The sequence below is a fragment of the Gymnoscopelus braueri genome (genome assembly GCF_963280865.1).
Source record: "Gymnoscopelus braueri genome assembly, chromosome: 19".
In the NCBI taxonomy this organism is placed as follows: domain Eukaryota; kingdom Metazoa; phylum Chordata; class Actinopteri; order Myctophiformes; family Myctophidae; genus Gymnoscopelus; species Gymnoscopelus braueri.
This window is the reverse complement of record NC_137621.1, coordinates 12,039,619-12,060,392: the sequence shown is the minus strand read 5'-3', so window position 1 is coordinate 12,060,392 and position 20,774 is coordinate 12,039,619. Positions and strand designations below refer to the sequence as shown.

Sequence of the window (20,774 nt, the reverse complement as noted above, 5' to 3'; positions counted from 1 at the left end):
CTGTGTCTGTCCTTCATCTTTTCCAAAAGTCGTGTCGTGCGTTCGGAAATGGCCCGTGGCTCTGAATCTGCACCGCAGCCAGCCGCCGTACGCCACGTTCTGTTCTGTATGGCACCGCAGCGCTGGGATTTTGAGATTGTTGTTGTTGCACCGCGGCGGCTGTCAAAATCATCCTGAAGTCACATCAAAGCCAGCAGCAGCAGTATGCAGCACCCAGCATCGCTATGCGTCTGTCTGTCTGTCTGTCTGTCTATCTGTCTGTTAAAGCCTGATTTATACAGCATCATATCCGATCTACAAGTTTGTGACGTGTCGCACCGCGACGCGCCGTGATCTTGTATATCAGCTATTTTCCGCAATTTTCAATTTTCCGCTGCGAGACACCGGCTGCACGGCAGCCAAGTATAAACCCAGGCGTCTGTCGGTAGGTCTGTGGTGCGGTTTGGAAAGCCCTTGCGGACCACCTCTAAGGAGAAGTGTATTCTGCAGCATGTTCGGGGGTACTGTGGCTGGAAATCTAAGTGTGGATCATGTAAATGTGTTTCCTCGTACCTCAGCAGTAGCTACAGTAATGCCCCTATCTCTATGCCTGGAGTACAGCTCCAGATTAAGAAGTAACTCCGCCAACCCTCCCTCCCTCCCCGTCTCTACGCCGCTCAGACTCCGCGGTAAATTCCCCCGTCGTCGCTGCATGCTCGCGGACGTTCCGTCTCCGCGGGGAGTCTCTACCCTGAGCCCAGCCTCTCTTCTTCTTCTCCCCCCCCCCCACCACTACCCCCCTTCAACACTTCTCTCCTTCCCCTCGGTGTGCTATGGGAAAGGAAGGAGAGAGACACGAAGGTGTTATTGCACATAAATACACACACACGCGCACGCACACGCCCCGTGAGAGAGGCTTATAGGCAGGCAGGCCCCCCTGCTGTGTGTTACCACCTAGAATAATGTATCTATACGGCTCCAGAGAGAGAGAGAGAGAGAGAGACAGGGTGGATACAGAGACCAGTATAGATGTATTAATCCTAGTTGGGATCAGTGGCGAGGTGCGGCGGCACGCGGCTCATCACGTCTCTGGATCAGAGAGGAGTCACAGGACGGACACAGTCCTCCTCCTCCTCCTCCCATAAGTGATGTCTGTCTTCTCCTCTATGTGTTACTGTGTCTTGAGTGACAGGGATTTAGAACTCGGAGGACAAGCGGGGGTGTTGGGGGGGGCTAGGGGGAAGGGGGAGGGGGGAGGGGGGGGGGAGTGTTGACAGATCGAGCCCGTTGCCGCACTCCAAACAGGAGATGAGTTCTGGACCACAGTGGCTCTCAGCATAACCCATTGAGACCTGAGGAGGAGGAGGACCGATTTCGACAAAAACAAAATCCCTTCTAAATCAGTAGTTCTCAAACTTTTTCGTGCAAAGGAGGGACCCCCAAAATGATACGTATGTATTTGGCTGCGACCCCCCCATCTGAAAATATTTTGTGCCCGGGGACCCCCCCCCCCCCCACCAGAAGAGAAGATTTGTGTTAAAAAAAAGACTTACGATTTTTCTAAAATATAAAAAATATTTAAACAAAGTTATTTTGAAAAGAAGAGTTTTCTGAAAAACGTATGTTGCCACACACTAGGGCTGTCAACTTTCCTCAGAAATTATATTCGAATATTGGTCTTAAAAATTGGCAGATATTCGAATATATTCGAATATTATTATTATTATTATAAAAAAATATATGAATTTGAAAAAAAAAAAAAAATAATTGACAGAAACAATACAAAAAACAATGTATCGAGTGCTCGGATCCAATAAAACATATCTTTCGTTTGTTTTTATAACTTGATACATTGTTTTTTGTATTGTCCCAGTCAAATAAACTTTTTTTAATATTCGAATAATAATTTTCATATTCGAATATACACATTTTCCCCATATTCGAGGAATATTCGAAATTTGAATATTAATTCACCAGCCCTACCACACACACGCATATATATAGCTAAAATGTAAAATGACACGGTTGTGTTCCCGGTGTGAGTGGGATAATGTGGTGTGGTTACTCCCTCTTCTCCCAGACCACTAAGCCAGACACCATGCTCCCTCTGGCACAGGAGAACGTGCCCTGCATGTGTGGATGGAGAGAACCTCTCCTCCGTCTCTCTCTATTTCCATCTCTCTCTCTCCCAGTGTCTCACTGGCTTGTTTCCCCTCTCTCGCTCGTCGCTCGCTCACACTCTGCAGTCAATTCCATTCACATCTTTGGTCCGGTGAGGACTTAATCTTCACGGCACACACACACGCGCGCACACGCACACGCACACACACACACACACACACCCTATCTCTCTTTTCCCGTTTGTATTTTCTCTGCCCCCATGTTTTCTCTCTCTCTCTCTCTCCTCTGTGAGGGAGATGAGTGTTTTATCACGCCGCTGGACAGAGGCGGTTCCTCCTCCTCTCTCTCTTGATAGTCAGGGGTCAAAGCTTCACACACCTGAGAGCGGAGAGAGAGAGCGCGGGCGGGCTTGACCTCCAAAATTGCAATCATGGAGTCTTATTGGGTCAATGATGAGGGGTCCGTCTGATGAGCCTGAGAGACAAGTGGCGCATCAAACGCTTGCAACGCATTTATCCATTAACCACACACACACACTACTGACCAATCTCCTAGGCTGTCTCATCTGTCCAGAGGGTAGCGGTTAACGTTAGCCTCATCCATCCCTCACTCACTGCCGCTGGAATAATGATAGGCTGCTGAAAGGTCAGCGCCGCTCTAATTGAGTTGTGAATCGCCAGGTTGGCCAGGTGATGACATTTTCTCTGTGCCCCCCCTCCCCCCGTGTCATTGAGGGCCAGCGGGCTGCACACACACACACACACACACACACAGGGGAAGAACATGGTTGTTTTCGCTGAACAGAAGTGTGTGGTTGAGCTTAATGTATATGTTACAGGGAAAATGGCATTCCAGGGAAATTGAAAGGGGTACGCTTGTTTTCATGCCCCTCATGCAATTCTGTAGAATCAACGCTAGAGGGCAATGCAAGCCAGACATGAGCCCCACACCACACACGCACGCATGCACAAACCAGCACGCACACACGCATGCGCACACGCGCGCTTGTACACACACATACACACACACACACACACACACACACACTCCAGGGGGCGGGCCTGGCGGGCTATGTTAGTGCAGTGAGTGGCACTTGGGGCAAACGCAGTCCCCACACAACATCATTTACGATTCTGTGCCTATCGGTACATAACTCGGACGGCGCTTAAGTCGACTAGCAGACCATCGGCCGGTCGTCGCGGGCACTCGCGCCTGGAGGCGCTCGGGCGCGACTCCTCGGCCTCAAGGTCTGCTAAGTCGGAGCGCCTTCCGTCATGGTCCAAAACTATACTTTATCAGCGAAAAAAAAGTAGTCCGCGGTTGTTTGAAAAAGTAATGTCCCAAGCTGGAGTCAAACCCCGGCTCCCAGTGGTAGTGGGTGGGGAGTCCAATGATTATCGAAGTGCGCCACTGAGGCTTGTACTAGTGGTGCAAAGTAACAAAGTAGATTTACTCAAGTACAATTTTTAGGTATTCGTACTTTACTTGAGTATTTCTCTCATATTATCCATTTTATTTTCAGCGTTCCCCTAGCGTAGCTTCCTGGTTAGTATGTTGTTGTTGTGGTCGTCGTCCTCGCATCAAAGCCCCGCCTCGCAGCACCGCCCCGTGCCTATAAAACAAGCGCTCCCCTGTCAATTTCCCTGGAATGCCATTTTCCCTGTGACATATACACTCCGTAGTAGTGCGACGGTTTCTCTTGCCGATGAGAAATGAACTTCAAGCTACCCAACGTTATTTATGAAGAGCGGTTCTTGTTGGAAAGCCACGCCTTTGTGTGATGGAATATAAACGAAAGGCTCACGTATTTAACTAAATCTCTGCAAAATGCGGAATTTACAATTTAGGCAATTAGCAGGCAAGGTAAACACGAGGTAATACATCAAATGCATAGAGATAGTAATCTAGGATCATAGTAGCTAAACCAAGAACCTATCATCAGTCTAAAGTTATGTCATTGAACCATGCAAAGATGACCGGGGCGCCCATGGCCTGGTGGTTGAGGCGCATACCACGTGTGGGCTCTGGTGTAGCCCGACGGCGAGTCACGGGTTTGATTCCCAAGCCCAACAGCCTTTGCTACTCGTCACACTTTGTCTCTCTCTCCCTGTTTCCCGTCACTCTTCACTGTGCTATCAAATAAAAGGCAGAAAAATATAGACCCCAAAATATATATATTTTAAAAACACTCAAGGTATTTGTCCAATGCTATAGTCTGAATTAATATGCATTTTTAATATAATATTGTATTACTTTTGTTATTTGTCTGTGCTTAATGTTATATAGTATGTAAAATAAAAAAATAAAACAATTAAATCCTCAAACACCTGGTTGTCTTATCCAGGTTTTATTAACTGAAATGCCCATCACTATGAATAGACTGAATTATGGAGAAATCATTCTCCTCTGTGACCACAAGGTGGCAGCAGTAGAGCACGATGAAACTCACTCTTGTGTTTGTCATCATGCTCCACACACTTCTCCATTCTTCATGTGAAACACAAACTGACAGGAGTTTGTTTCAAACATCTTGGATTTACTTTCATGAGGACTCATTCTGGACACTCTCCAGTCTGTTACTGAAGTAGGAACTAAACAAAAAGAGTGCTCATGGATCTGAAAATAATCCCTAAATACGCCTCATGTTTCGAACTCCTTAGCATTTCAGTTTGCCATAAGACTGCTATTTTTGGGAAGATTTGAAAAATCTTGAAAAACATGAGAACATTTTTTAATCGTTTAGAAAATATTCAACACAGATCTTCTCTTCTGGGGGTCCCTGGCACAATCAATCAACATCATTTCAGATGGGGGGGGGGTGAAAATTTGAGGGTCCTTGACATGAAAAACTTGAGAACATAAGACACTGTCCTAGAACAGTGGTTCTCAAAGTTGAGTCCAGGGACCCCCAGGGGTCCTTGGGGGGGGCGGTCCCCCAGCAAAAGTAATTAATATAGCATCACAATCATTTCAACCACTCAGATCTACAAGCTCACAGCACGCTTGTACATCTGCTATTTTCGTTTTATGAATAATTTCGAATTTTTAAAATACATAAATCTTCTCTCCTGGGGGTCCCTGGCACAAAATCTTTTCAGCTGGGGATCCGTGGCCAAAGACATGGCCAAAAACTTCACAACTTGAGAACCAGTGTCCTAGAAGATGTATGAGCAGATTCCACAGTGGCTGCAGCAGCAGCACTGAGGGGGACCCCCAGTTTGACATGCATCAGGCTCCTCCGGACCCCCATTTAATGGCATTTCTATCTCTGGGACCCCAATTTATATTGTAAAATCAACGTTAACTCTGAGAGTGTACAAATGGATTTAAATGGACGCTAACGGGTCGCATTTGGTTCCATTTGTACACTCTCAGAGTTACAGACCCATAAGGGTCCATTTGGTTCCTAACTATCCATCATTTAAGCTGGGGACCCCCTGGAACCCCCTCAAGGACCCCTGGGGGTCCCCAGACCCCACTTTGAGAACCAATGCTTTTAGACCACCCAGTCACCAGCCATACATTCTATTATTCATGACCTGACGTGGACCGCTTACACACGGCACAGCACTTTAATGGCACGTCATGGTTGCTGCGTTTTAAACACACGTCCATCAAGGACCAGCGATCGACTGTCTGTCTGTCTGTCTGTCTGTCTGTCTGCCAGCCTGCGAGCCGTGGCTGGAGGAGGTTCAATGACACGTAACCTCTCTCCCCTAGATTTGTCTTTATTCACCGAGTTTATTCACTGAGTGTGAAAAAGTTTGAGAACCACTGCTGTATACCACCTGGGAAACAGCGGGAGGGGGGGAGGGGGGTTTCCAGTGAGGATGACAGAGAGGTCTGGAACCGCAGAACGCTGAGTCAGGACGACAGGGTGACAGACAACCGAGGTTACGGCGAGGTCACATCCTGGAAAGAGATGGGGGGGCGGGGGGGGCGAGGGGGGGGGCCTAGGGAAGAGGACGGGGGTCGAGCAGAGACGTGACCTGTCACACAACCTCTGTGGCGACGGGGACAGGAGTTAACTCACAGAGTTTGAAGGCAAGCTCCGTGGTAAACACACAGAAGGTCGTAAAGGTCACCTGACTAACTAGAGCTGGGGACTTCTTGTCATGTGACTCTGGGACTGGGACTTGTCATGTGACTGAGGTTGTCGTTTTTTGTTTTTTTTCTTTCAGTCAACTCTTGGTAGAGAGACTCACCTATACTCTACTCCAGCTCGGGCTCCTATTTATATTATTCAAGTCAATAACAATAAATCTATAGATTCAACAAATGTATGTACTGTATGTACAGTATTATAGATGCACAGTACTCCAGAGCAGTAGTTCTCAAACCTTTTCATGTCAAGGACCCCCAGAATGATATGTATTTGGTCACGGACCCCCATCTCAAACTATTAGTACTTTAGCAAGTTGCGTGGCTGCATGGCTGGTCCAGGGCCAGACAGCACAAACTGCTGTCTGGGCCCTGCAGGACACAGATAAGATGATCATGCAAATGTCCTCTTTTGTTCCACAGGTCTGTTTCCTGGTGAAATGAAGCAATGACTTGAGTGAATGTCAGATTATATGCGCACTAGAAATAACTGACACACTAACACATTGTGACTTTCATTGAGCTTTAGCTGAGAGAGGCCACGATTTGCTTTGCCACAAAGAATTGATCTACAAACTGACGCAATGCGTTGTTAGCTTGTAGATTTCAGTTCTTTGAGGCAAACGACGCCGTTGTAAAACAGGCTTAAGCCAAGGCAACCAGTGAAACAACCATTTCTTTCCCCCTGATATCGATCACAAAACCTACAGGCGAAAGCGGTTCGTCCACTGAGCATTTAGGTCAGTGTCATTGGTGGAAAACATACTAATGTTTTACTTAAGTAAAAGTACCAATACTGCAATGCAGAAATACTCCGTTAAGTAAAAGTCCGGAATTCAAAACGTACTTGAGTAAAAGTACTGTATTGGTATCAAAATGTACTTAAAATACCAAAAGTAAAAGTACTCATTATGCAGAAGGTCCCATTTTTATTTATTTTTTTACTTTGAAAATAGCAGATCTACAAGCTCACAACACGTCGCTTTGCAACATGTTGCGAGCTTGTAGATCGGCTATTTTCAAATTGCCAAAGTTTAAATACAAAGGGCTGAAGTGGTTTTGTGATAATAATCAAAATCTACAAAGTAACTAGTAACTTGAGTTTTCAAATAATTGTAGTGAGAGTAAAAAAGTACAATATTTGCCTCTGAGATGTAGTGGAGCAGTAAGTAAAAGTAATGCAAATTGGAAATACTCCAGTAAAGTAAAAAAGTACCTCAAAATTGTGCTTAAGTACAGTACTTGAGTACATGTACTTAGTTACTTTCCACCACTGCACCAGTGCGACTGTTACAGGTCAGGTTTGCTCAGAGAGCATGGATGAACTCAATTCAGGGACAGTGACAATACTCTCACGCACGCACGCACGCACGCACGCACGCACAGGAATAGTGCACGTATAAAGCGTCTGAAGGATGCAGAATGGGAGAACAAAGACTTTGTGCCCGTCTCTCAGCCTCCTTTTAGAATGTAGCACAGAGACGTGCACATCAGTGCCAGTGCTGCTGCAGCAGCAGCATCACAAGGATCTGCTATACACCATTGGTCCTCAAAGTGGGTTCTTCCGGGGGGGGGGGGGGGGGGGGGGGGTACCAGGGGGTCCCCAGCTAAATGAGTTACTAAATTAGCGTCACAATCATTTTAACCACTCTAGCCATTATGGTACACTTTGGCTTTTCAAAAATAGCAGATCTACAAGCTCATAGCGCAGCGAGTTTGTAGATCTGCTTTTTTTCTTTTTTTATCGTGAACATTTGCGCAAATCTTTGAATGTATATATATTGTTAACCCTTTGAGACTTGGAACGCATCTGTGTCATTTTTTGATTTGAGCAAAAAAAAAAGCATTATTTTATACTTTTGGCTATTCAAAAAAAAAATTGATGGGGGTCCGCGGCCAAATACATATCATTTTGGGGGTCCTTGACATGAAAATTTGAGGACCACTGACATGGAAACCTAAGTTTTTCAGAAAACTGTTAGGATTTAGAGGACATATTTTGTAGAATCGGCCTCAGGTCTTAATGGGTTAAACCAACATTTTTTTAACACAAATATCTTTGCTTCGGGGGGGGGGGGGGGGGGTCCCTGGAACAAAATATTTTGAGATGGGGAGGGGGGTCCGCGGCATGAGAAAGTTTGAGAACCACTGTGCTACACCAACAGTACAGCAGGTGTCTCTATGGTGACTGTGGGGAACCAGACACAAAGAGATACTGGGAGGCGATGGAAGGATGCTGGTGGCAGCCAGGCTGTGGTGGGGGTTGGGAGGGAGGGAGCACTACTACAGCATGGATGTGTGTTATTATTATAGTGGTGGAGGGGTATAGAGGAGGAGGCCGGGGTACTCTATCTATTCTACCAGGTCTCAGGAGGGAGGGGAGTTCCCCCACCACAGTGTGTGACCCATAAAAAGGAGGTCAAATCCCCCAGTAATTCCATCCCAGTGATGGAGATGCTGGACAGATCCTGCTGGTGGCGGACAGAGCAGGACACACACACACACACACACACACACACACACACACACACACACACACACACACACACACACACACACACACACACACACACACACACACACACACACACACACACACACACACACACACACACACACACACACACACACACACACACACACACACACACAGTCAGAGCGGGATGAGGGAATTCTTACAGGATGAGGGGGGGGGGGGGGGTCTTTAATAAAAGCCTGTCATGCAGCATTAAAAGTGTGTCACAGAACATGGAGGTGCTGAAATGAATCTAGTACACCAGTGTTTCCCAAACTGGGGGTGTACCCAGGTGATTAGCTTAATGTACAACATTGTTTTCTCACTCAACAGTAAACAAACCAACATAGAGTATAAGTGTATATAGAGTATCTGAAGCGGCAAAAATGTGTCAAATGTCACGTGAGAAAACCTGAGAGAAAAACGTGAGAAAATGGCCGATCGACAAGCTCACAAACGCCTCGCAGCGTTGTGAGCTTGTAGTTCGGCTATTTTCACAATGTTTATCTGTGGAACAGAGTCAAACTAAATGTAATGCCTTCAATTCAAAGTCAGGGTCCCCAGTTCAAATATGATTATTTTGGGGGGGTTGCGGCCTGAAATTTGCACACACACAGACACACACAGACACACACACACACAGCGCGGGAAATGTCTTAGTACTTTTTATTTTTTGGTTTGTTGATTGCCGTGACTAAACTAATTATACGGAGTCAGACTGTCTGAAAAACGGTGGTGGACTGAAGATCACATGACAAAACCACCAGCGGTTTGTAACATGGACCACAAGTTTAAACCCTCTATACTTAGTTGACCGGCATGCCTCACCACGGCTCTGTCCCTCTATACCTCAAATCTCTTTGGAGAAAAATAGCTGATCTGAGCTGTAAGATGGGCCATTTAGGCCCAATGTTCGCCTATTATAACATGTCCAGAACCCATTAAAACTGGGAAAACAATTGACATTTTAGCTATATATATATATATATATATATATATATATATATAGCAACATATGTTTTTTACATGAACTACTCCTTTAAGTACAATTTTGAGGTATTTTTACTTAACTGGAGTATTTCCAATTTTCAATATTTTTACTTCTACCCCGCTACATCTCAGAGGCAAATATTGTACTTTTACTACACTACAATTATTTGAAAACTCTAGTTACTAGTTACTTTGCAGATATAAATTATAACATTATAAAACATACATCAACCACTTCAGCCCCATTTTATACATATACTGTAGGCTATTTGAAAATAGCAGATCTACAAGTTCAAAACGTGTCGCATCGCGGCGCGTTGTGAACTTGTAGATCTGCTATTTTCAAACATTTTAGTTCTTTTACTTTTGGTAATAAGCATATTTTGATGACAAGACTTTTGTACTTTTACTCAAGTAACATTTTGAACACAGGCCTTTTACTTGTAACAGAGCATTTTTATATAGTGGTATTGCTACTTTTAAAATATAAAATATCCGAGTACTTCTTCTACCACTGCCTACAGTACGTGTGGATATTAAATTCACCACCACACGTGATCCAACATGTCTGATCTCATAAGTAAAAGAGAAAAGACAATCCGTACAATGTAAGCAGAGCGGAGGATCAAAGCGCTATCCTGTATCTGTCCAGGACACGCCACTCAAACCGAGCTTATCTCCTCGCTGGAAAAAAGGACACGCGGCGCCGCAGACGCGGGGCTAAAAGGGGACATGCAAAGGGTTAAGCTGCTTTCAATATTAGTTCTTCTTTTTTTCCAAGGATAACCCCATAAATATGGAGGAGATGAGTGAATCCAGGCTGTATTTACAGGTCAGACGTATGGGTGGACGGATGGATGGACGGACGGACAGACTGACAGACCGCAACTGAACCTAGACAAGTCTTCTAGCTCAGTGGTTCTCAACCTTTTCAGGCCACAACCCCCCAAAATAATCATATTTGAACTGGGGACTCCCCAAAATAATCATATTTTAACTGGGGACTCCCCAAAAATATCATATTTGAACTGGGCACTCCCCAAAATAATCATATTTGAACTGGGGTTGAGCCATTTCATTTAGTTTGACTCAGTTCCACAGATAAATACTGTGAAAATAGCCGATCTACAAGCTCAGAGCTTGTAGATCGGCTATTTTCAAAAATGTTGCCTCTGTCTTATATTATTTGACAAATTGGCCAATGTTTGACCAGTTTTTATAGTATAGTTTGTTGATTACTTTTGATGTAGGAATGGTCTCTTTTCAGGTATTAAAAGGGTCTAAGTCCTTAAATTGTCACTTCACTGCCATCTGGGGACGCCCCCGAAATTATGTGGGGACCCGCCTGGGGGTCCCGACCCACAGGTTGAGAACCATTGTTCTAGCTTGCCAAAAGAAATTACCCCCCCACTGTTTTTCTGTAAATATACTTCTACTGCTCCTAGTATCGATGATTTCTTGTATAGCATTGGACCCTCAGGGCTTTTTGTGTTATCCTTTTAGCATTATTGTATAACTGGTACCTCTGTACTTTTAGAAAACGGCTAATAAAGTATTCAATCAATCAATGGATGAATAGATGGATGAGAAACCGCTCTAGCAATTGGCTGGTCCTTCTGGTTCCTTTTCTCAGTTCAGAAGTGGGAAAGACTGCTTTCAGCATTGGTGCACCTGATTCTTCTTTGTTGTTCTTATGTTATTTATATGTGTATAATCTCGGCAGTGTGGGAGCTCAGAAAGACTTTCATAGCAAAGTGGGATTGAGGAAGTTGCAGAGAAAAACAGCTTTATTCACCTGTGGACAGACAGGGAAACACTGACGTCAGACCAACTAAAACATGAATCACCACCATAACTAGTGTTTTCAAACAAACATTTACCACCCTGAAGATTAAAAATTAATCCTTCCAGCAGTTAAGAGTGCACGCACGCACGCACACACACACACACACACACACACACACACACACACACACACACACACACACACACACACACACACACACACACACACACACACACACACACACACACACACACACACACACACACACACACACACACACACACCACCTTTAACCCTGGCATCCCTATGTTGGGCATATTGTGAAAAATAGTAGTGAATTTAGTAAAAGAAAAGAATAGCGCGATCAGCCATTTTTGCTGTTCATTGATCATTGTACGATTAAGTATTTATCTTTAAGTGTTTAACAAAGAGACCATGAAAACATCAGGTACAAAAACTGTGCTCTGTACTGAAGCACTGTCACTCATTATATGTGCACACATAGGCTGCTGCACAAATGCTCCATCCAAACACACACAAACACACACACTCACACACACACACCCCCCCCCCACACACACACACACACACACCCAACCAAACACACACAAACACACTCTGTACAACGCACCTGCCACCAACCATAAAACACACACACAATGCCCCTCCAAACACAAAACATAAACAGCTGTAACTGGATCAGATGAGAACCCAGCCTGGGCTGCAGGCTGCGTTGGAGACACACTCTCTCACACACACACACACACACACACACACACACACTCTTAGGAATGTAGCATAATAAAGCTGATAATAGCACTGAACACGGCACAGGGGAGTCTGGCCTCACTCATACTGTAATAATATATCCATGGGTGTCAGGGCTGACAGTCTACGGGTCGTCATCCACACCTAGGGATCGTCTTCCTGTGGATGACCCTCTGTTGAGGTGAGGAGCGACCCCCCTCACATTCACACTGAATCTGTGTCATTTTTAGATTTCTTTGGCTATTCAAAAATAGCAGATCTACAAGCTCATACGCGCTACGAGCTTGTAGATCTGCTATTTATTTAAAGTTTCATGAAATTTTTTGCAAATCTTTGAATATTTATACTTTTTTTTTTAAAGCAAACATTTGCAACTCAAATCTTTGCTTCTGGGGGATTCTACAAATGTCTTCTAAATCCCAACAGTTTTTTTTATTTATTATGTTGCTATAATCAGTAGTTCTCAAACCTTTTCATGCCAAAGCCCACCCAAAATTATATGTATTTGGTCCGGACCCCCATCTCAAAATATGTTGTTCCAGGGACCCCCAGAAGCAAAGATTTAGTTAAAAATGTTTGCTTTAAAAAATATATATATTCAAAGATCTGCACACATTTTCAAGATTTTTTCAAAAATAGCAGATCTACAAGCTCTGGCTGCAGGAAGAGGGACAAACGTACACAAACGTGGTCCTGGCGGCTCCGCCCTGAGCAAATGTAACTGGAGAGCCTGGCTGTTTGTACTGGAAACTGGAGCCGCTCCGCTCTGACAAGTCAGGTGGGAAAACAAGGTGGGAGGACTTTAACCTCCAGGAGACTATAAACCAGGAGCAGGAGGAGGAGACGCAACCATGCGGGACACACACACGCACGTATATATATGCACACACACAAGCCTGCGCACGCACGCACGCACACACACCTGCTTTACATATCCACCTCAACACACAACTTGGATGTAAAAAAAAAGAGCAGTGGTGGAAAAAGTACTAACATTTTTTTAAGTAAAAGTATCAATACTGCAATGTAGAAATACTCTGTTACGAGTAAAAGTCCGGAATTAAAAATTTACTTGAGTAAAAGTACAAAAGTATTGGTATCAAAATGTACTTAAAAGTACCAAAAGTAGAAAGTACTAATTATGCGGAATGTCCCATTTCACAAGTTTTCAAATGTATAAAATGTATAAAATTCTTTTGAAAATAGCAGATCTACAAGCTCACAATGCGTCGCATCGTGACGCATTGTGAGCTTGTAGATCGGCTATTTTCAAATGGCCGAAATGTATATAGGGCTGAAGTGGTTAATGCATGTTATGTAAAAGTACAATATTTGCCTCCGAGATGTAGTGGAGTAGAAGTAAAAGTATAGAAAATTGGAAATACTCCAGTAAAGTAAAAAATACCTCAAAATTGTACTTAAGTACAGTACTTGAGTACATGTACTTAGTTACTTTCCACCACTGACACACAGATCTCTCCTGCTTTACATATCCACCTCAACACACACACCGGGGATGTAAAAGAGGAAATGACATCATCACCTCTCTGCCAGGCTGCAAAACAATCCACAATGTTTATCCTCTCGTACGGCAAGCCGCCCAACCTCAAAAAACTACCCCCTCCCCCCTGCTTCTATACGCATTGTGAGTTTGTAGATCGGCTATTTTTGTGCCACACTGTCATGCGATGCAGTATAAAATAGGGCAGTGGTTCTCAACCAGTGTTTCCGGGGACCACCAGTGGTCCTTCAGGAGACTCCAGGGGGTCCCTAGCGAAAGATGTTAATATACATAAAAATGTTCACCCCTTTATCCATATTGTATACGTTGGCTATTCAAAAATAGCAGATATACAAATAACTGCAATAGGGCATTGATTTATGGTGGGGGGAAAAAATACATAAAAAGTTGAAATTATAATATGGTGAAACAAGGTTTCTGTCCCACAGCGACAGCGTGAAGAGGAAGATGAAGGTACTTACTTCAAAAATAAAGAGGATGGAGTCCAGCTCCTCCCTCTGAGATTTGTTCCCTGGAAGGACAGAAGGACAGCATTAAGGTACACTGACTCCAGTTAAATGAACACTCCTGATTTGACAGTGTAATACTGGGAGACTTGCTGTACTGAAATTAGGGCTGGGCAAATAAATCGATATTAATGTATTGTGATTAATTGCGATTAGGCAGGGGGAAAAAAACACTTTGCCCTCACTTCTGTCATCAGGATTGAGTGACATGTTGTATTGCGAGAGAACAGAGAGAGAGAGAGAGGGCAAGTTAATTATTGAGAGTGTGAGTATTAATATAGCACTCATTAATACAGAGCCCCTGCATTGCTTCTAATTGGCCTCACAACAGGTGGAGCTGGGTGGGGGATGGGTGGGGGAAGGTTGGGTGGGGGATGGTTGGGTGGTTGTCGTTATTGCTTCAGTAATTCTCCTGAAGTCTGAACTCGGAAACATTTTGGAGCAAGTGTCCCAACGCCACAGAGAACTTTCACAAAACATGGGAGGGAGGGAGGGAGGGTGATCTCCGATTTGGGGTTTGGGGAAAGCAATAACTAACAGTTATAAAACCATAACACATTTAGTTTTTATGAGGCTACCCATTAACCCTGACCTGAGGCCGATTCTACAAATGCCTTCAAAATCCCAAGATCTCAAACTTTTTCATTTGTGTTAACACTTTCAAGATTTAAAAAAAATAACAGATCTACAAGCTCGCAGCGCAGCACGAAGTGACGCGCTGCGAGCTTGTACATCTGATATTTTTGAATATACAACGCTAAAATGTAAAATGACTTTCCTGATTTTAATTGGTTAATCCAGGAGTCCAGACTTAACTTTTTTTTCCCCCCACTGTACCAGGACCATGCCCAAAAATAAGATTTCTAACTGTCCCACAGCGAATGTAAAAAGTACCCAAAATGATTAGAATTTGTTCCGTTTAACATTATTATCGTTATCTTTAATACCACAATCAACATCATATAAACATTAACTACTCTGTGGAGCACAGACAGGACAACGTTTTGTTGAGGTGTCGATGAATGGAAAAGAAACGGCAAGGTTTGTAATTTGTAATTAATTCATCTCCGCCAGAGCTTGGAGAATATCCGTATTTTGTCCAGGGTTGGATGCATTTTGACAGTATGTCTGCTCTCCATCTCTTTCTGCTGTGTTTATCCTCTCTTCAAATATCACTACATGTTTGCAACTAAGTTCTACCTGAGGAGGAGGAGGATGATCAGCAGTGTTAGCATTCTATAAACACATATAAAAATATTTTCCCTACAGTGGTCTCGTGCCACTAGTTTGCCCACCGTTCATAAAGTGAAAGTGATACGCTAAAAAAAAATCCACTTTGTCCCGAGATTCATTTTAGTCCCAAATATATATTTTAATGTCCCCTGGATGGCGGGAATGGTGTTGGTCAAGAGCCGAGCTGTAATTCCATATGGATCATAATTACTGTATAGTTCAATATTGCAGCAGTCCACTTCAATTAAATTAAACCAGGTGATCCTACTGTATAAATGCAAATTACTCCCCACAGTGAGCGTGCGTGTGGCGCCCGCGTGGAGGTGGAAGTTGTTTGATAATGAAGTGCCTAACCTCTGGGGACTTTCACTTTCTCTCTGGCTTCTCAAATCACTAACAGTTTTTTGGTCGTGGGCTCAAATGGTTTTCCTGTGGGCTGTCATATCATCTGAGTTCACGCTGGGTTCATGTATTGGCCTGCAGAGGCTATGGTGAGAGGGTAGGTGCTACTGTAGGTGTAAATGTACAGTTGCTTCAGCTTTTCTGATTACTGGGACATGCTGTTAGCGTACACAGGCCCTGATTTCACTTTAGACCCGAGGCCAGTTCTACAAATGCCTTCTAAAATCAGTAGTTCTCACACTTTCAAGAATTTTCCACAAATGTTCAAAAATAGCAGAGGGCAGTTTCTCAATGCTGGTCTAAGGGCAGCTTATAGCCTTCTACAGGTATATATGCAACACAATTCATTTGCTGCTGTCAGGGCAGTTTCTTAATGCTGGTCTCAGGGCAGCTTAAATGATATACATACAACAACATTAATTTGCTGCTCTGAGGTCAGTTTCTCAATGCTGGTCTCAGGGCAGCTTAAATGATATACATAGCACAACATTAATTTGCTGCTCTGAGGGCAGTTTCTCAATGCTGGTCTCAGGGCAGCTTATAGCCTTTTACAGGTATATATATATGCAACAATGTTAATGTGCTGCTCTCAGGGCAGTTTTGTCAATGCTGGTCTCAGGGCAGCTTAAATGATATACATACAACAACATTAATTTGCTGCTCTCATGGCAGTTTCTCAATGCTGGTCTCAGGGCAGCTTAAGTGATATACATACCACAACATTAATGTGCTGCTCTGAGGGCAGTTTCTCAATGCTGGTCTAAGGCCAGCTTAAAGCCTTCTACAGGTATATATATGCAACAATGTTAATTTGCAGCTCTCAGGGCACTTTCTCAATGCTGGTCTCAGGGCAGCTTAAATTATATACATACAACAACATTAATTTGCTGCTCTGAGGGCAGTTTCTCAATGATGGTCTCAGGGCAGCTTATAGCCTTCTACAGGTATATATGCAACAATGTTAATTTGCTGCTCTCAGGGCACTTTCTCAATGCTGGTCTCAGGGCAGCTTATAGCCTTTTACAGGTATATATATGCAACAATGTTAATTTGCTGCGCTCAGGGCAGTTTTGTCAATGATGGTCTCAGGGCAGCTTAAATGATATACATACCACAACATTAATTTGCTGCTCTGAGGGAAGCTTAAATGATATACATACAACAACATTCATTTGCTGCTCTCAGGGCAGTTTCTCAATGCTGGTCTCAGGGCAGCTTATATTCTTCTACAGGTATATATATGCAACAATGTTGCAAAAATCAATATGCTCACCTTTTTGTTTTAAGTTACTTTCCAATGTAATGACAATTTCATAGAAGATAAAATAAATCTAATATTTTTGAACATTTGTGACAAAATCTAAAATGACTTTTAATGGGTTAAAAAATATAAATCAATATGCTCACCTTTTTGTTTTAAGTTACTTTCCAGTGTAATGAAATTTTCATAGAAGATAAAATAAATCTGAGAACAGTTGCTCTCGAAGAACGCCTTCAGTTCACTCTTCTCAATGATATCTGTAATTCAAAAACAAAAGAAACAACAAATCAGTCAAATCAAGGTTGAAAGCAAATACACGTAAAGTAACGTGGGACATCTTCATTGGGACATAACACAAACAAAGTCATTTAGAACAGCTTAGTTGAATCACTGTGCATCGCGACTCCTGCATTGGCATACAGGTATTGTATCGTGACTCTTGTTCTGGGATACGTATCGTACCGTGACTCCTCGTAATGGTGCTCTCCAACATTCCATGGAGACATAGAAAGACATTAAAACTATTATTGAGGCCACTTTCCTCTCATTATTTATAGGATTGCTGCTCCATCACTTTTAAAGCCTCAACACTGTCTACCTGGATAATTATGGCACTCACCACTGTGCACTTTATGACTCAGGTTTATCCTCTCTGACTGAGAGGCCGGATAAACACTGGTACTCGTTTTTATTTAAAGCAATTGCTGGAATGCTCCTGCTTACATTTGTTCCATGCTGGAACAGAACGATAGCACTTATCGGACCGCTCCAGTGATTTTTTTAAATGCTTAAGGTGCTCATACAGAGCTGGGCAAAAGGCAGCTTTCTCTGTCAGCGGCCCAACTTCCTGGAATGAGCTTCAAAAGTCCTTGCCACCATTTTTGGTCAATTCAGAGCAATGGTACTTAATACTTTTAACCGTGATTGCAAGTCATTTTGTTTTAGTTGACTGTTTTATGTACCGTTTAAGTTGTTTTATTTTGTAACTGTACTCTGATTGATTCACATTCCTTGTCAATCTGTAATGAATTTAGATTTTTTTTTTTTGTCTATTATTGTAACCTCTGCTACACTGAAAATGAGGGCTTGCCCCTCAACTGTATTACCGCGTCTAAATAAAAGGTGATGATGATTAAATATGAGGAACATCTTATTGACTTTTTCAATTATTTTTTACCCCCTCTTTCTCCCCTAATTTTATCGTTATGTCAATTAATTCCTCCCCACACACATTTCTATGTCGTCACTGCCGTCGTATCCTATACTGGATCACCTGCCAGTGAGGAACCCCCACCGGTCGGCCAACAGAAGCTACTGTATCTCACTACCTGCAGGTGTGCTCCGGTGGCAGTGATGTGAACTCTGCTGTCAGGAAGGCATCGTATTAGCATGATCCTGTTGCATAAAGTCACACAAACGGAAACGCTGGCATGCTGTGTCACAAGAGGAGCCTCCCGGCAGAAGGTCGAGTCAGCAGAGAGGCGATTAAACTCTTACAAGCTTCTCTGGTAGTCACACTATGTATGGCATGAAACCAGTGGTTACTCAGCCAGTGGTCCGGGGACCACCAGTGGTCCTTGAGGGGGTTGCAGGTGGTCCCCAGCTAAATGATGGGAGAGTTGGTACCCAAATGGACCCTTAAAGATCTTTAACTCTTGGGAGAGTAAAATGAAACCATCATTTTACACTCTCAAATTACTGTTAAATTATTGTTAAACATTGCATTACTTAATTTACAAGAAGTCTACACAATTAGAGAATGTAGACGAATTGTTATTTTGATGAACGTTGGCCCGTTATCTCTCCTATGGTACCAACATCAATACAGCATGGAATTGTGGACAAAATCTTATCCAACGACAACAAAATATTCTGTGTTTTGTGTCTGAGAGGCTAAAATACAGTAAAATCGCTCTTTTCGCTGGCAGCAGTGGCACACTATTACACTATCACTCTGGCAGTCAAAGAGTTAACTCATTCAGTGCCACTGGACGTCTAAGACGTCCGTTGTATCATAAGCCCTGTGCCACTGGACGTCTAAGATTATTATTATTTATTTATTTTTAAAGAAAATTCAGAACCCAAGATATGATGATTTGAAAATGTTCTACTCCATTCACTTCTTGTTTAACTTCTTACTGAAAAAGGCTATCTCGGCTCCTAAGCACTTTTTTTTTACAATGAATTTTGGCTCTGGCACTCAGAGCCAAACTGCCAGAAATAAGTCAGGCACTGAATGAGTTAAGTTCCTTTCCCAAGTATAGGCTGGTTGTATTCAATGATTGATGCAAATAAAAACCTGGGCCAAGCTGAACTGTGCTGTGAGAAAAATGGAACAGCAATGATCTTTTCCTTGAAACGGGACATGATAGGCAAGTCAAACCATCTACTGACAAAATCTGAAATATATTATATATATTATAAATATATATATTTTAGATGGCTTGGAGAGCAAATCACCAACTCTGTGGCCACGTTGGTTTGTGAACTCTCTGCCATCAACATTACCACATCATGTCAGCTGTGACCCACATTTCATTTTCAATCAATGAAAGTGATGTTGCATGACTTCTGTCTGTCATGCCGTGCATTCAGGCAGTGATGGAAGAAATACTCACATTTTATATTTAAAAGTATCAATACCCTATTGTAGAAATAGTCTGTTACAAGTCAAAAAAATATATCAAATCAAAATATACTTAATTCCGTTCACACAAAACACTTGCTCAGCAAAGTAAGTAAGTAACTATACTATCAAAAAATACTATCAAATTGTTTATTTAAACCACTATGAATATGACCTAACCATAGTATGTAGAAAAATAAGGCTATCAAATAACATAACTACGTATCATTCACTTGATCTTGCTCTGAGAGACAAGGCGTTCTTAGACAAGGCGTTCTTGGCTGTGGCACCAACCACAGCCCAGAGAGAGAGAGAAAATATGACAATAAGACATGTTTATGTTGAAATAAGTAGTTAATCTCCTATTGGTTTGAACCCATGGATACTTTACTTTTAGAGGAATTATTATAATTTTTTGACATCTTTAATGTATTAGCAGTAGACACTGTACATGTGCTTGATAATCAGGTCAGGTCAGGTCAGGTCAGTTGTACAGAGACCCAACGATAAAGGCTTAAAATAAACTGCCAGACCTGCATCCTCCCTGGACCCTGACGAAGATTTTTTTACATTCATGTAAAGTATGCTTTGAAGCATCAAAGTGTTATGATATTTATGGACCAAAACACAATTTAAAAGGAAGGCAGAGGAGATGGTTAAAAGGATCCCTGGCTAATAAGCCGTATGTGCCTTAATACATTATAATTGCCCTCTATAACTAAAATTAGAAATTAAAAACAGTCAATATTTAATTTATTTTAGAAATAGTACATCTTTCACTCAATAGGGATCACTCCCGTCGCAAGTTGATGATGTCATTTGTCCATGTGAGGTCCAGCCCTATGGAATGTATGTGCTAATACAAGCCAACTTAACCCATTAAGACCGGGAACGCATCTGTGTGTCATTTTTAGATTTCTTTGGCTATTCAAAAATAGCATATATACAAGCTCGTATCGAGTGC

At 42.8% G+C, this 20,774-nt stretch overlaps 1 protein-coding gene across 1 annotated transcript in view; it reads right to left on the bottom strand.

Moving 5' to 3' along the window:
• ralgapa2 (Ral GTPase activating protein catalytic subunit alpha 2) overlaps positions 1-20,774 on the bottom strand; it is a 224,708-nt gene that overhangs the window by 166,429 nt on the left and 37,505 nt on the right. Inside the window, 2 exon segments of the mRNA XM_080414999.1 lie at positions 14,244-14,293; positions 17,331-17,441. Coding sequence (XP_080271125.1) covers positions 14,244-14,293; positions 17,331-17,441 — 161 coding nt within the window.